Genomic DNA, 17125 nt, shown 5'->3' on the forward strand with positions numbered 1-17125 from the left:
AGTCATACTGCAGTACATTGGGACTTGCAATGGTGGAGAGCCTTTACCCCCCTAGGCCAAAAGGGCCAAGGAGAGGGAACAATTATTCAGATTAACAGAGGGCAGCTGGATGGAGAGCACCAAAGCCACCCTGCAGGCAAGGAACCAGGGAAATAAATACATTCTACCCTCTAATCTCCCACCTGTGCCTCTCACTGGCCAAACCCAAGTGGAAGCAAGAGGATGCTTGAGTCCACTGATGCTCTCCACTCAGGTCATCCTCCCAGTGCACAGAGCAGAGTGGAGAAGTGTGAGGATATATCTGGAGGGGCAAACAGCAGACACACAGCTGTATTATCATTGTCTTCTTGGTCAAGAAGTCACCTAGGGGCTTCCCTGGTGGTGCAGTGTTTGAGAGTCCGCCTGCCGATGCAGGGGACACGGGTTCGTGTCCCGGTCCGGGAAGATCCCACATGCCGCGGAGCGGCTGGGCCCGTGAGCCATGGCCGCTGAGCCTGCGCGTCTGGAGCCTGTGCTCCGCAACAGGAGAGGCCAAAACAGTGAGAGGCCCGCGTACCGCAAAAAAAAAAAAAAAAAGAAGTCACCTAGGATGTGAATCCAAATGTCCCCAAATCTTGTGGGTCAATGAAGTCACATGCACATGAATCTGAATCCCACTAGTACATTTTTCTCAACCACTGATGCAGGCTTCCTGTTCCCCCACCTGACACCCCTCCCCCAACCATTCCAGGGAGCCTCCAGAGTGGAAGAGTCTCACATGTGCTTACAAAAAAGTTGGCTCCACCAGGTATGAAAGTGGGTTCACCCCGTGAGACACACATCTCCAACGCCCTGCTTCCATAGAGCCAGGGTCGCAGGATAAAGTGGACAAAGTGGGTGGGAAGAACGACTTTCTCCTCTTTTGTGTAGCACTCAGGAAGAAGGATCTCCAAACTTGCTTGCACCCCCAACAAATATCTCCGGTTTTCCTCCAAGAGTCTACTCATGCACGCAGCTAAGATGAACTTCTCTTGGGCCAAGGATTCAAGTGCAAAGAACTTATCTGAGAGATCATTCCAGAAATATCCAATAGGATCATTCCAAAAAGGAATATTCCAGAAAGTTCCCATGAGGAAGAGTAAGTTGCTACCATGGGCAACTGGGGCTCAATCCTGACGGACACCCGCTGAGAGTCTGTGGAACACACCTCAGAATTGCCCCCACAGAGGGGTGAGGGAGCTGGGGTATTTATCCACCAACTCCCATCCATCCCTCATTTTTTTTTTTTTTTTTTTGGCCACGCTGCACAGCATGCGGGATCTTAGTTCCCCGACCAGGGATTGAACCAGTGCCCCTTGCAGTGGAAGCACGGAGTCTTAACCACTGGACCACCAGGGAAGCCCCCATCCCTCATTTTTGAGGGTTGTTCCTGGCCCACACAAGAGAAGTTCTGGTGTTTGCAGTCAGATGCTATCAAGCATGTACTGCAATGGTAAGACCCAAAGGGACAAGGGGGGCACCCCTAACATCCCCTAACTAGCCTGAAATTCCATAAGAGCAAGGAGTGAGCTCATATAATTCACCATTCTACTCCCAACAGTTTGTCCAGGATTTGGCATGCAGTAAGTGCCCAATAAGCATATAGAGGATAAATGAATGAACATAAAATGAACTTGAGACGATAAAAGAGACTGTCCCAGGAGTTTGGGATTAAATATACACACTCACTACTATATATAAATAGAGGGAATTCTCTGGTGGTCGGTGGTTAGGACGCGCCACTCTCACTGCCGAGGGTGTGGGTTCAATCTCCGGTCGGGAAACTAAGATCCCGCAAGCCGCATGGCACGGCCAAAAAAAATTAAAAATAAAAATAAAATAAATAAAATAGATAATAAACAAGGACCTACTGTATAGCACAGGGACTTATTATACTCAATATCTTGTAATAACCTATAATGAAAGAGAATGTAAAAAAAAGAATATATATGTATACATATGTATATAAAATAACTGAATCACTTTATTGAAACTAACACAACATTGTAAGTCAATTATATTTCAATAAATTTTTTTTTAAAAAGAGATTGTTCCATCTCCGAAGACTTGGCCAAAAGAGAGGAGGTGGAGTGAATATTTATTAGTTGTTTCCACAGAATTCCTGCTTCTGCAAACCTGACATTTACCCCACGCCCCAGTTCCAGAGCAGAAACTCATTGCTTTAAGAAATCAGCACATTCTATAACCCATTGCCATAGTGATTGGTTAGAGCAGTAGTGCTCAAAAGCAATTGTTCATTGCTTGGCAACTGGCAATATCTGGAAATATTTTTGGTTGTCACACTGGAGAAGGGGGCGCTACTGGCATCTAGTGGGTGGAGGCCAGGGATGCTGTTAAACATCCTACAAAGCACAGGACAGCCTTCCAGAGCAAAGAATGATCTGGCCCCCAATGTCAACAGTACCAACGTTGAGGAACACTAGGTTAGAGGATAAATATGCGACCCATTTGAAGCCAATACAAGATCAACCCCAAGACTAGAAGCTTCTCAGTTCTCTGGAATGTGCAAGATGGTCTATGATCCTTGCACCTATTTTGCTAATACAGAAGGAGGGCTGAAGCTGTGGGAGTGGGAAGAGAAGTTGGGTTGAGTACCACATGCAGCCTGAGAATGAAACTGATGCCCAGAGAAAAATCTGTAGAGATGAGGAACTCAGCCCTTGTTGACCTCATTTGAGCCACTAGCTCAAATATCCCCTGAAGCTGGTCTTTTTTAGTTATATGAATTTATAAATTGGTTTTTGTTTGTTTAAGCCAGCTGGGTAGATTTTTTGTGTCGCTTGCAACCAAGAGCAGTCCAACTGATGGGGTGAACCAGTGAACATTAAATTCCTCCTTTCCTGGAGGACCTCAGTGTAAACACAACCTTGTCTTGGGGCACAATTATTTGCAAGACATAGAAACTCATTCAAGCTGGTATACAGAAAGGAGTATTTATTATACAGTGCAGCATTGTCTCCAAACCCCAAGGGAGCATGAAGTAGAGGTGAGATCCATGCAGAACCAGCATTAGGCACTTAGAAAGCGGTTAATAAATACCTATCGATGTCAGTGGAATAAAGGCTCAATTAACTGGAATTGATACTCCATTTGGAAATGAGGTACTCCCTCCAACCCTCTGGAGCCATTTGAACGCTCATCTCTGATTCTCCCTGCATAGCTCCCGTCTTCTGCTGTTTTATCATCAGTACCCACCACCCCAAACTGGCCATCGATATTTCTCCATCTGCCTTGGCCGCAGAAGCTCCACCAACTGATAGCTTTCTTAGCATCCGCATTTTAAAAACAGTCTCAAGCAAAGGAATCCGGTTCAAATTAAGACAGGTGGCCACCCCTAGTCCAATCAGTGGAATCATCCAACAAAAGAGGAAGCAAAAGTGGCTGGCAAGCAAGCCAAAGGGCTTGACCCCAAGATGAGAGCCCAGCTTTTTACCAACCACGGCTCTTGGCCTCCTTAGTCAATAGAAATTGATCAGAGGCCAGACAAGAAATTCAGGCAAGGCTTTATTGGGACCCCTGCTGCAGCAGCCGGGAGCGAGAACGAACAGATTCCTCCAGTGCTTGCTTGCTCCCCAAGGGTGGAGGTATGGGGTGAGGGCGGGTCCAAGGGTGGAGCCAGAAGGGTGGCTTTGGTGGTCTGCCCACCCCTTTGGTGGTGGTGTGTGCAGGGGGCATGCGCAGGACCCTGCTTTTGCTCCCGACACCCTGCTTTTGCTCCCAGCTCTTCAGAAGTGGCAGTTGGGTGTTTTTTTTTTGGTCTTTTGGTATCTTGTTGGCCATAATTTGCCCCAACTGCACATGCCCATAGTTATTTTTAGTCCCTTAGAGTTCCTTTGTCTTTTGTTGCTCCAGTAGATGTTCGTCCAGGTGCAAGCACTGCAGCAAAGGGTCCCAGGTCCCAGCCTGTCTCAAAAGTTAGCGCTGAAGAGACAGAAACCCCACACTACCACCCCCCGCCCCCGAAACTTACCTAGACACAGACAATGACATTGAGTGCTAACTATTCCTTTATTAGGTGGTGAGGGGAAAGGGGGCTGTACAATGCAAGGCCTGGGAATTTAGCTACACAAGGACTGTGACCAGAAGCTATATTACAAAAATAGCCTACAAATACTTCTATTCTGCCCTGGGGCTGGGCCAGGGGAGTACCAGGAGGAGGTACCACGCAGGCAGCTCCTTTCCTCCCTGCAGGCCCATATTTACAGGGAGACAAAGTAAAATGCACATGTCTCCCCTGGTCCTCATATTCCCACCGGCCACCCCACCCCCCAGTTCCCAAAGGGAGGCGGCCCACACTCTGTGAGGGGGGGCTTGGGGACAGGCTCTCCAGGCCAGAAGGGCACTTCCCCCAGCAAAGCTATAGAATAAGTTGCATCTGGAATGCAGTGAAGTGAGGGAGGTGGGGTGGGGAGAAGGCTCCCAAGTCTCACCCGACCCCTAGCCCCAGAGGGTTCGCCCAAGGGTGCCTACTTGGTACACACCAGGGTCGTGTACTTGGTACACAGGATCCCGGTCATGCCTGTGTACTTGGTACACAGAATCCAGCTTGGCCGAATGGGCCCACAGACTCAGCCCCACGGGGGCACTGGGGGGTTTGCAGGGGGCAGGGAGCGTCTCCATATATATATTTTGTAAAAAATAATAATAATAATGTTTGTTTAAATGAATTTGTTTCTATACAAAATGTAAAAAAAAATAATAATAATAATCCACCTGTGTCAGAACATGAGTGAGAGAGGCCAGAGGAGGCAAGAAAGCAGGAGAGAATTGGAGGGGCGGTGGCCCCAGGAAGAGGGGAGAGGCAGGAGCATGTCCCAGACTCACCACAAGACCCAAAGGGTGGGGGTCAGCCTGCACCCCTTATAAATAAAGGAAGACTGAAGCCCTAGGCTTGTGACCTGTCTTGGTCACGCTGCAAGGAGGGTGGGGTGCAGGAGAAGAGATTAGAGAGAATGAAATGACTAAAAGGGGAGACAGAGAGGAAGCAGGATGGGGTGTCTCTACAGCCTCCCCAAATCTAGGAACTGTGCAGCCCTCAGGCCAACACTTGCCTCTTGGGGGTGACTTCAGGCTGGGACCCTAGCTGGGTCTGGGACTGAGCAAGAGGGCCAGGGACCGACAGGGGGAGCGGCTGGGCAGACAGTGTCCCAGCGGCCGTGGCCCCGGTGGCAGTGGCCGGGCTGGGCGTGGAGTCGGACCAGTCCGAGAGTGAGGGAGGTGAGGGGCTGGCCCAGTGCTCGGGGGACTCTGGGGATGGGGTCAGGTAAGGGTGCTCGCTGGGGACCCGCAGGAAGCGGGCCTTTGGGGGGCTGCTGTGGGCCCCGGCCGCGGGGAACTCATCGCCATGTCCTGGGGCTGCCAGGTACGGTGGGGGCCGCTCCTGGGGGGACACGGGGTTCCCGGGGTTCAGCAGCTGGGGTCCCGGGGCCAGCGGCAGCAGGAAAGAGGGACCTGGGGGGGCAGGTGGGGGCAGCCGGGCCCAGTCGAGGGGGACGGCCACGGGGTTCAGCAGGCCCAGGCTGAGCACACAGCCCCCGGGGGGCTGGCGCCCGAGACCTGCCCGGCCTGCGCCACCGAGCTGTGCCAGAGACACGGCTGTGGCCGCGGCAGCCGCGTAGGGCCCCTCGAGGGGGAAGCCGCCAGGGGACGCGGGGGGGCCACCAAAGGGCCGTGGGGAGTCCAGCGAGTCCACCGGCGAGAGCGTGACCGAGCTCTCGGCCAAGGGCCCCGGGCAGGCCAGGGTCAGCTTCTTGCCCCGCCCCCGGGTGCCCTGAGGCCCCAGCCCCGCCTTCCCAGGAGGCCTCCGGCTCTTCTTGCCCCCGGACTGTGCCACCTTGAGGCCTGGGAGGAAGGCCCCGGGCGGACAGAGCAAGGGCCCCAGGCCGTGGGGGCCAGGGGGGCTACGGGGCCCACTGGGCTGGTCTAGCAAGCGCACGATGTCCTGGTGCAGCCGCTCCTGGGCCACATCCCGGGGCAGCCTGTCCAGGTGGTCTGTGATCTCACGGTTGGCAAAGTGGTCCAGCAGCAGCTTGGCAGCCTCAAAGCTGCCCTCCCTGGCGGCCAGGAACAGCGGAGTCTCCTCCTGTGGCGGCCCAGAACCCACAAGATGTCAGGGTCACAAGAGTCAGGATTAACTGCTGGCTAACATCACAGAGGCCTCCTCTCTCTGGGGGAACCTGAGTTCTAAGAGTTCATACTCTCCAGCCAGATTCGGTCGGAATCTCAGCTCTGCTGGGGAAAATTGGGCAAGTTCTTTCCTTTAAGCCACATTCATCCAGCACCCACTAAGCTTCAGGCCGCAAAAGCCAGGACCGGGGTGAGGAGAGTGAAGCACTCGCCTTAGACATAAAATTTAAGGGGGCATCAAAATAAATGATATTTTAATGAAAAATTTTTAAATTAAGATTAATGCAAAAAGAATCCATAATGAATATAATTTTGGAAATTTTAAATAAGGATGGAATCCAACCCCGCACCCCTTTGAGCCTCACTCTTTCATCTGTAAAATGAGACTAATACCACCTTGCAAGGGTTTTTAAACAACAATCATAACATCTACCTTTTATTGAGGATGTGCTAAGGCACTTTCTAAAAGCTTTAGCTCACTGAATCCTCGAAAGACGCAATGAGGTGGCTACCGTTGCTTCCCCATTTCGAGGATGAGAACAGAGGTTCAAAAGAGTTAAGCAACTTGCCCAAGGTCACCCAGCAACTGCTATACACTTCCTCCTCTGATCCACTATTGAAACCCCTTGGGCCCAAATCCCACACCTGAAAGCTGGCTGCCGGCAGGGTGAATGCCCCCACTAGCCTACCCCAACCTGCTCTCTGCCACCTGTGGAAGCTGTGCCGGGGCTGACTCCCAGGTGGGCCAAGGGCTGGGGCTCACCTTGCTATCTTGCATGTCTTTGTTAGCTCCATTTTTGAGCAGGGCCAAGGTGGCCTCGACGTTGTTGACAGCTGCAGCCCAGTGTAAGGCTGATTTTCCTGCGGGGGGAAGTGAGGGAAGGTCAGGGTCAGGACCAGGCTCATTTGCTGGCCCCCCCAACAGCAGGGGGACAGAAAATGTCTAGAATATGGCCTGGGATGGGGGGAGGGTAGGCCTGCCACGAGTATCTGAGTAACTGTGTTTGGGTCCATGTGCGTGCACACCTGTAGATGTAACTCTCCGTATACGGGGGGTACTACGTGGACCTCACTCAGTGGTACCTAGAGCTGTGCTGTCCAGTGCAATAGCCACCAGTCACATGCGGTTCTTTCATTTATGTAAATTAAAATTACAAAAAAAAAAAAAAAAAATGGAGTTCCCTGGTGGTCTAGTGGTTAGGATTCCGGGCTTTCACTGCTGTGGCCTGGGTTCAGTCCCTGGTCGGGAAACAGATCCCACATGCTGCACAGGGCAGCCAAAAGGAAAAAAACAGTAAAATAAGTTAAATTAAATTGGTACCAAGACCATTTAACGGGGAAAGGATAGCTTTCTCAACAAATGGTACTGGTACAACTGTTATCTCCACGTGCAAAACAATAAAGTTGGACCCCTACTGCACACCATATACAAAAAAATAATTCAAAATGAGTCAAAGACTTAAATGTAAAAGCTTAAACTATAAAACATTTAGAAAAAAACATAGGAGTAAATCTTCATGACCTTGAATTAGGTAAGAGATTCTTAGATATGACACCCAAAACACAAGCAACAATAACAAAAACGACAAAAATAGATAAATTGGACATCATCAAGATGAAAACTTTTGTGCTTGTAAGGACACCATCTAGAAAGTAAAAAGAAAACCTACAAATATATTAAACCTACCCTATGTTTGATAAGAGACATACCTAGACTATATGAAGAACTTCTACAACTCAATAATAAAAACACGAGTAACCCAATTTAAAAATGGGCAAAGAATCTGAATAGACATTTCTCCAAAGAAGATACACAAATGGACAATAAGCATGTGAAGAGATGCTCAACATCATTAGCCATCAGGGAAATGCAAATCAAACCACAATGAGATACTAAATCACATCCACTAGGAAGACTAGAACAAAAAGACAGATAATAGCAAGTGTTGGTGAGGATGTGGAAATACTGGAACCTTCATACACTGTTGGTAGGAATGTAAAACAGGGCAGCCACTGTGGAAAACAGTCTGGCAGTTCCTTAAAAGGTTAAACAGAGTTACCATGTGACCCAGCAATTCTGCTCCTACGGATATACCCAAGAGAGATGAAAACATATGTCCACACAAAAAATGATACAGGACTGTCCATAGCAGCATTATTCATAACAGCCAAAAATCAGAAACAACCCAAATGTCCATCGGTGGATGAATGGATAAACAAAATGTGGTATATCCATATAACAGAATATTATTTATTCATTAAAAAACAAAAAAGAAATAATACGGATACACGCTACAACATTTGTAAACCTCAAAAACATCGTGCTAAGTGAAAGAAGCCAGTCAAAAGAGACCACATATTGTATGATTCCATTTATATGAAATAACCAATCCATATAGAGAGAAAGTACATTAGCGGTTGCCTAAGGGCCGGGAAGATGAGGGGGATTGAGGGGTGATGGCTAAGAGGTGAGGGCTTCTTTTTCAGGTGATGAAAACATTTTAAATTTTATTATGATGATATTTGTACAACTATGTGGTTATACTAAAAATTATTGGATTTTGTACTTGAAATGGATGAATTGCATGGCATCTGAATTATATGTCAGTACAGCTGGGGTTTTTTTAAGTAGGCAAAACAAAGGTTAAAACATTAAATGAAATAAAACATTTAGTTCTTTGCTCACTCCAGCCACATTTCAAGTGCTTGACAGCACATGCCAGTGGCTACCATATTGAACAGAACAGACAAAGAATATTTCCATCATCACAGAAAGTTCTATTGGACAGTGCTCTTCTAAAGCCGTATTTCCCGACCAGGGGTGATTTTCCTGTAAGGGGCATTTGGCAATGTCTGGAGATATTTTTGGTTGTCACAACTGAGAGGTGGGGTGCTATTGGCATCAGTGGGTGGAAGCCAGGGATGCTACTGAACATCCTACACTGGATAAAGAAGATGTGGTCCATATATACAGTGGAATATTACTCAGCCACAAAAAAAGAACGAAATAATGCCATCTGTAGCAACATGGATGGACCTAGAGATTGTCATACCGAGTGAAGTAAGTCAGGCAGAGAAAGACAAATATCATATGATGTCGCTTATAGGTGGGATCTTAAAAAATGGTACAAATGAACTTATATACAAAACAGGAATAGAGCCACAGATGTAGAAAACAAACTTATGGTTACCAGGGGGACAAGGGGGGAGGGATAAGTTAGGAGATTGGGATTGACACATACATACTATCATAATAAAATAGATAACTAATAAGGACCTCCTGTAGAGCACAGGGAACTCTACTCAATGCTCTGTAATGGCCTAGATGGGAAAGAATCTAAAACAGAGTGGATATACATATATGTATAACTGATTCAGTTTGCTGTACACCTGAAACTAACACAACATTGTAAATCGACTATCCTCCAATAAAAATTTTAAAATAAAAAAAAATTTTTTAATAAATAAATTTAAAAAAACATCCTTCACTACACAGGACGGCCCCCACCACAAAGAATGATCCAACCCCACATGTCAAGGTTGCTGAGATTGAGAACACCTGCTCCAAAGGATGTTTCTAAGAGTCCAAGGGCAGGTCACTGTTGGGCAAGCAAGCCACCTCCAGGGACGGAGCGGCCCTCACCTATAGATCTGGCTGATTTGCAAATTTATTACACCAGTTGTCCAGCAGATGGCACCAGAGTAAGTTCTTCTAACAAAGCAGATGGAAGGGAAGGGTCTTGGGAAGGGCACCTTTCCCTGAACCACTGCCACACAGTATGGGCTAATGGGCGCCATTTTTTTTTTTTAATGCATGAGTGTAGGTCCATGTTGAAACCCTGTTATGAGTACACGAGTTTCATTGACTGGGTGTCAGTGTGGGTGTGCGTTCACACCAACAGTCAGGGCCCAGATGACACCCTCTCAGCCCCCACCCACCACTACCCCCCACAGCCTACCGAGTTCATCCACAGCATTGACATCAGCATGGCTGGCGATGAGCTCTTCCACCATGCCCTCCACTGCCAGGCGGGCCGCCAGGATCAGTGCTGTGGAGCCATCTGCCATGCGGGCATCCAGGTCTGTGGAGCGGTTCCGGATGAGAATCTAAGGGAGATGGGGCACAGCAGGAGGAGTCATGGCAAGAACAAAGGGACGAGAAGCACCTCTAAGCCCTCTGAGGACCCCAACCAATACACCCCATGGAACTGATGAGGTGCAGGGAATAGCTTCTTGCCAGAAACTGTACTCCCGTATATCCCCATCTTACAAATGAGAAAGATGAGCTCTGAAAGGCAGAACCAGGGCTTGAACCCAAGTCGGTCTGATGCCTGTCCCAGCTCTGAAGTCCAAAGAGGCGAGCCCATCTCACCTGGAAAACGCCCTGGGCATCAGCAGTGACGGCTGTGTGCAGGGGGGTGCGGCCTGAGTGGTCCTGGGCATTGGTGTCTGCCCCCGCATCCAGCAGCCGCTTGGCCGCGTCAGCCCGGGCATAGCGGGCAGCCAGGTGCAGGGCCGTCTCACCCGTGCGGTCGGTCCGAGCCCCAAGCTGTGCCCCCTGGCAGATAAGGTCTGAGATGATGCTGGCTGATGTGTCTTCTGCCTCGTCCTCATCAGCTGGAATTGCTTCCAGGGCCCCCCCGCAGAAGGAGGCCAGCATTAGTGGGGTGAAGCCATCTGCAGGGACCAGGAGTGTGTCACAAGGGAGGTGGGCACAGGGCCTTTCTGGGGAATACGATTGAGGGCACTGCATTAGGAGGAAGTGGGACATGTGGAAACACAAGAGGGAATGGCAAATCCTCCCATCACACACACACACCTGTGTCAGGTGCCCCAGAAGCCAACCCAGGATGAGGATTCATGGGCATGTGATTTGTCCCAGAAGGGCTCCTAGGTAGTAGGGGACACAGAACGAAGGAGGGAGGCAGTCAAACAAGTGTGCAACCTTGGGCAAATGCCTGGAGAGTTATTTCAGCCTGATCCCAAAGGGGGACTGTGGAAGCTGAGCTGTACCCCAGAGTTGTAATCCAGCTTGAGTCAAAGGAGCTGAGCCTTTCATACTCCTGCAACCACTGGTCAGGAGCTGCCCCCAGGGACATAAAATACCAAGCACCTCAGGCCCCGGTAGCCTGAAGGGCTTCAAAAGAGAGCCATAGGTCCTGGTCATTGGGAGCAAAAGCAAAACAGAGCTGGGGAAGGCATATCCCAAAATGCGGCAAAGACAAATCCAAGAGGATCTAGATAACATGGTCTGCTATACGCTTCATGAGCATTTGCTCTTGTTTCCCTTAGGAGGCTACTTGCATCCCATTCTCCGTCCTCAAGCCCTAGATAAAGCCAAATCCTTCCTTCAAGGACAGGAATAGAACTCAGGCCTGTCAATCTGCATATTCCAGGCCCCAGGCCACACTGATTGGTTCAGGAATTGGTATGTCCATCCAATCAGAACTCATCCTGGGACTTTCGCTGGTACATATGGGAAAAAGATTTTGTAAGGCCTGTCCCACCTGTAGCTATCAGTGCCTGCAGGAAAAAGCCTACTTGGGCTGTGGAGCCAAGAGGTGTTGAGTCCTGGATCCAAATGTGCCTGAAGCTTCCATTTACAAGAGCCGGTAAATCCCTTGTTTTACTTAAGTTAGCTTGAGTTGGGCTATTAAAAGTTACAACCGAAAGTCCTGATTAACACACGCCCCCACAGACGGACACCCAGACACACCCAGCTTTCCCCAGAAACAGACCCAGATGCAACCTCTCACGAGTAGGATGGATAAAGGGCATCCTGGAGGGAGGGATGCCTGACCTGGACCACGCACGTTGACATCCATGCCATCAGCATCTGCATCGCCCTGTGGTGGCGTCAATGCCATGGCTGGTGCCACGCGGATGTCGGCGGCAACCAGGTGGTGTTGAGTCCACTGGCGGCAATCCACGGCATCCTCAGCTCCCACACCAGGCTCCTCTACCTGGAGGCACAAGGACCCAGGTTCTCACAAGGGGTTGGGAGACACAGTTAGAGGGACAGTCTGGGCATTCCCACAGGCTTCTCTCACGGAGATGCACATATGGCCCCAAGAAACCATTAACATCCCGCTTCTTTTATAGATAAGGAAATGGAAAATTGATGTACTGGAGCTCAGAGAACTCATAAGAGGAAGAACTGGGATTTTAATCCGGGTTAGAAGGGTAGAGGGTCTGGGAACCCACGGAAGTGATCAAGGAAGAGACACAGAGGGGACTTCCCTGGCGGTCCGGTGGTTAAGACTCCGCACTTCCAATGCAGGGGACGTGGGTTCGATCCCTGGTCAGGGTACTAAGATCCCACATGCCGTGCAGTGCGGCCGAAAAATTAAAAATAAAATAAATAAAAAATTTTTTTTAATTTTGAAAAACGGAAGAGACACAGAGCATAACACCTGTCAGCACACACCTGTCTATACACTAGATAGGAACACACCAAAAATGAAATTAAGAGAACAATTCTATTGACAACAGTATCAAAAAGAACAAAAAACTTTAAAATTAAATTCAACAGAAGAAATGCAAAACTTGTACTCTGGAAATTCCAAATCACTGGTTAAAGAAATGTGGGATTGGGGGATCCTGCAATAATAATAATTCCCAGTATTGGGATTTCCCTGGTGATCCAGTGGTGAAGAATCCGCCTTACAATGCAGGGGACACGGGTTCGATCCCTGGCTGGGGAACTAAGATCCCACACGTCTTGGAGAAACTAAGCCCGCACGCCACAACTACTGAGCTCTCACGCCTCAACTAGAGCCCACCTGCCACAAACTACAGAGCCCACACGCCGCAACTACAGAGCCCACGTGCCCTGGAGCCTGAGCACTACAACTAGAGAAGGGAAAAATCCACATGCCACAACTAGAGAGAAACCCACGCACCAAAACAAAACAGCCTGCGCACCGCAGTGAAAAATCCCGCGTGCCTCAACGAAGATCCCGAGCGCCACAACTAAGACCTGACGCAGCCAAAACAATATATAAATAAATAAATAATAAAGAAATCTTTAAGCAAAATAATAATTCCCAGTATTAATCTGGGAAAGGAGTGAAAGGTGAGAAGCAGGGAGTTGCCCTGGATACCACGTAGGCTCCCACGTGGTACCACAGATATGAACGTGAGGTATCAGGACCCAATAATCACACACAAATGTATTGATTTACCCTCAGGAGTCTAGCACCTGGGCCCCTCAGAGGAGCTCAATACGTTTCAGACTCATGGTCCAGACGGGAAGAATGAAGTTATGAAAACAGGACAGAATACCCCTAACTAGCCTGCCTGGGCATTTAACAGCCTGCACCAAACACAGAGCCTGATCAAGCCAGACCTGAGCTTAAGGACCCAGGTGGGGAGTTGAATTTCATGAAAGGGGAGAGCCAGGTGATGGACAGCTAACCAGAAAGGGCCAAGGAGGATGGGACAGCCTTCAATGTGGATTCAATGTCTGACACTGTCACTTAGTAGGCTCGTGACCCTAGGCAAATCACATGAGAGCTCTGAGCTTCTCATTGGTAAAATAAGGATGATGTAATCATTCCGCAATGCTAAAATGCCATCATAAACATTCTGTACCATATACTTAACACCCACTTTTGGATGAGAAAGAAAAAAAAAGCCTGGGGCAAGCAGATTTCTTTAGCTGTCAATTGTAATAGATGTCTTCATTTCAACAAATATTAAAACATAGGCAGGGCAGGGAATTCCCTGGTGGTCCAGTGGTTGGGGCTCCACGCTTTTACTGCCGAGGGCTGGGGTTCAATCCCTGGTTGGGGAACTAAGATCCTGTAAGCCGCACAGTGCGGCCAAAAAAAAAGAAAAAGAAAACATAGGCAGGGGAGAGGCAGCTAAGAATGGAGGTGTGTATCAGTAGCTACTTTATAGCATCCTCATAAAGATGAAATAAGATGCCTTGTATACATTCAAGGCATTCACCAAGTGTCAGAGTAATGCTAGCAGGAGGCTGTTATGAACTGTGCTCCCCAAAAATCATATGTTGAAGGCCTAATCCCCCAACATGACTATATTTGGAGACAGGGCCTTTAAGGAAGTAATTAAGGTTAAATAAGATCATGAGTGTGGAGCCCTAATTCAATAGGACCAATGTCCTAATAAGAAGAGGAAGAGACGCCAGAGTTCTCTCTCTATGCACACACAGAGGAAAGGTCACACGAGGACACAGTGAGAAAGCACATTCTACCTGCCAGGAAGAGAGCCCTCACCAAGAAGCAACCCTGCCAGCACCTTGATCGTAGACTTCCACCCTCCAGAGCTGTGAGAAGATAAGCGTCTGCTGTTTGAGCCACCAGTCTGTGGTATTTCATTATGGCAGCCCTAGCTGACTAAGACAGGGCCCGTAGCTGTGGCCCCAGGACAGGAAAAGCCCAGCTGGGAGTGCTCTCAGGCTGGGCACGCTGGACTAAGTTGGATGCCGCAGAGAGAAAGCAGAGTCACTGTCTGGGCCAGGGGATCCCCTCTGGAACGATGCCAGGACCAGGATGGGGTGCGTGCTGTGACTCTTCTCCAGAGCCAGGGACAGCAGAGATTTTCCCGGCTCTCCCACTGACCATCAAGCCCCAACCCAGGATCCTGAGGGCAGGGGTCAGAGGAGGGGACACAACCTTCAGTCGCTTGGCCTCCGGGCACTCTGTGTCCATCCAGTCTGTGGCCACCTCCCCCATCAAACTCTCACCCTTGGCCATGTTCCTGTGGGGGGGAGGAGGGAGGGGACAATGGGTCAGTAGGGGCAGGGTGCAGGGTCAAGAGACATGGTCCATTGAGGGGATGCAGGATGTGGTCAAGGTTGCAGGGGGTACCATCAGGGGTTGTGATGGGTGACGGCCAGGGTCTTAAGGTGGAACTGGGGAAGCACAGGAGTGGGGTCAGAGGTCAGAGCAGTCAGCCGTGGGACAGGTGAGGGTCCCAGGCACATAGCAGGGGTTATAGAAGATGACGTCAGGGGTCATGGAGGATAGAGTTATCCTCATAACAGGCGAGAGATGTAGCCAGAATCGAGGAGGTTGTGGAGAGAGGCCGGGGGTCACGGGGTGACAGGAGAGGGGTAAATACAGGGATTAGTTCAGGGTGGGGTTGGAGTCTCGAGGGACAGGCCAGGGAGTCGGAGGTGAAGCCCACGGCCAAGGCCAAGATTGAGGATCATGGGGAACGAGCACTGAGTTGGGGTGGAAAGGGGGTCAGAGGTGAGGTCAAAAGTCAGGGTGTGTTAGAGTCAGAGGTGATATTGGGGGTCATAGAGGATACGGTCACGGAGCCAGCAAGGGATTGGGATGCAGACAGGGATCACGAGATCAGTAGTCATGTGGGAACAAATTTTGACTATCAGGGTGAAATCTGAGAAGCTGTGGTCAGGGAGGGTTCAGGGTAGAGTCAGAGTAGGATCTGAGTGAGGGAACTGGATCATAGGAAATGGGGCCAAGGGTCACGCATCAGGGGTGATTCCCAGGGATCATCGAGTCAGTGGTCAAGGGGATGAACACTGGGTTTCCAGGCTGGAGTCTGAAGTTAGGGTCAGGTAGGGGTCAGAGGTCAAAGTCAGGTCAAGGTGGGCTCAAGGGCTCACAAAGCCCCACAGTCAGGGACAGGGAATGGGCTGAGTCAGGGTCCTCACTTCATGCCCAGAGCGTCTTGGCCCACGGGTTCCCGCCGGCCCTTGTGGCCAGCTGCAGCATCCTTGTGCAGCGCGAAGCCCTCGGGGAACCAGAGGGTGCTGTGCTCACGCTTGCGGCGGGCCACCATGACGCCCAGGACGAGAATGACCAGCAGGAAGACGGCGCTCGCAGCCAGCAGGGGCAGTAGCGGCACGCTCGGCTCCGGCAGCTCCAGCGGTTCCCCTGCGGGCAGGAAGCAGGGGTCTCAACCAGGGGCCGAGGCCCACCCCACCATGGGAACCCCGGTTCCACCCTCATCACCCGCCAGGCTGGCCCTCACCCCGTGCCGCCCGCAGTGGGTACGGGAAGTCAAGGCGCTCCACCGCTGACAGCGCTCCCAGATAGTCTGCCGCACTCTGGGCGTCGGGAAAACAGTGGTCATTCTCAGGCGACTGCAGGCACAGACGGTTGTCAATCTCCAGCATCACCACAGAGCTGCGGGGACACAATAGAGGGACAGGGAGATTCAGCAGGCACTCCTACAAGCCCTGCACCCTGCCCCACTCCCCTGCACCAGGCCCCACTCCCCTGCACCAGGCTCCAGCATCTCTACTCACCATGTCACCACTGCCCCCTATCTAGCATCCAACTCCACCACAACCCCAAAACCAGTCTTTTTTTAAATACACTTACTATATATTCGGTGATATTAAGGATATTTATTTTTTTAACTGTGATCATGGTATTATCGTGTTTTAAAGAAAGAGCTTATGTTTTACAGAAACATACTGACATGTCTACGTACGAAATGACATGCTATCTAGAAATTATTTCAACATAACATGGGAACTAGAACAAACTGAAGGGACTATGCATGAAATAATAACGGCCATATGTGTTCATTGTCAATGCTAGGTCCTAGGTATCTCGACGTTCATTACCCTGCTCTGTTTTTGTATATGTTTAAAATTCTTTATCAATTCCCCAAACGAGTCTTGCTGTGGCCACCAGTGTCCTCTGAGCCATGAATCCAATGGTCATTGTTTTCATGTCGACTTCTCCTTTATCAGGTTGGTGTGTCCATCTCCTGCCTGCTATGAGCATTGGCTTCTAACAGTTGACAGCTGCCTCTCTGGCCTCAGAGAAGTGGGGATCCCTTCACTTGGGAGGTGACACCCCTTAGGGAAGCCTTCAGCCAGGGATTGGCTCATGTGGGGTGTACAAAAGCTGGCCCTCCTGTCTCAAGGTGGGACCAACTTTGAGGTGCTATTCACCCTCCAGAGCCCTCCAAGGGATCAGGCTGAGGCCGGACCCTGGCTGAGGCTACCTCCTGC

The 17125-nt window shown here is 50.0% G+C and overlaps 1 protein-coding gene across 2 annotated transcripts in view; it reads right to left on the bottom strand.

Moving 5' to 3' along the window:
- Positions 1-3179: 3179 nt before the first annotated feature.
- NOTCH3 (notch receptor 3) overlaps positions 3180-17125 on the bottom strand; it is a 34224-nt gene continuing 20278 nt past the window's right edge. Inside the window, exons 26-33 of one of the 2 annotated variants that reach the window (XM_079918842.1) lie at positions 16132-16286; positions 15812-16034; positions 14805-14889; positions 11966-12128; positions 10538-10842; positions 10125-10272; positions 6929-7026; positions 3180-6121 (exon numbers count right to left, since the gene is read on the bottom strand). In XM_079918842.1, coding sequence (XP_079774968.1) covers positions 5075-6121; positions 6929-7026; positions 10125-10272; positions 10538-10842; positions 11966-12128; positions 14805-14889; positions 15812-16034; positions 16132-16286 — 2224 coding nt within the window. In that variant the 3' untranslated portion in view covers positions 3180-5074. Of the gene's footprint in view, positions 6122-6928; positions 7027-10124; positions 10273-10537; positions 10891-11965; positions 12129-14804; positions 14890-15811; positions 16035-16131; positions 16287-17125 lie in introns of both variants that reach the window. The other variant, XM_079918841.1, reaches the window with a different exon arrangement.

This window comes from Stenella coeruleoalba, assembly GCF_951394435.1.
Source record: "Stenella coeruleoalba genome assembly, chromosome: 3".
NCBI classification, from domain to species: domain Eukaryota; kingdom Metazoa; phylum Chordata; class Mammalia; order Artiodactyla; family Delphinidae; genus Stenella; species Stenella coeruleoalba.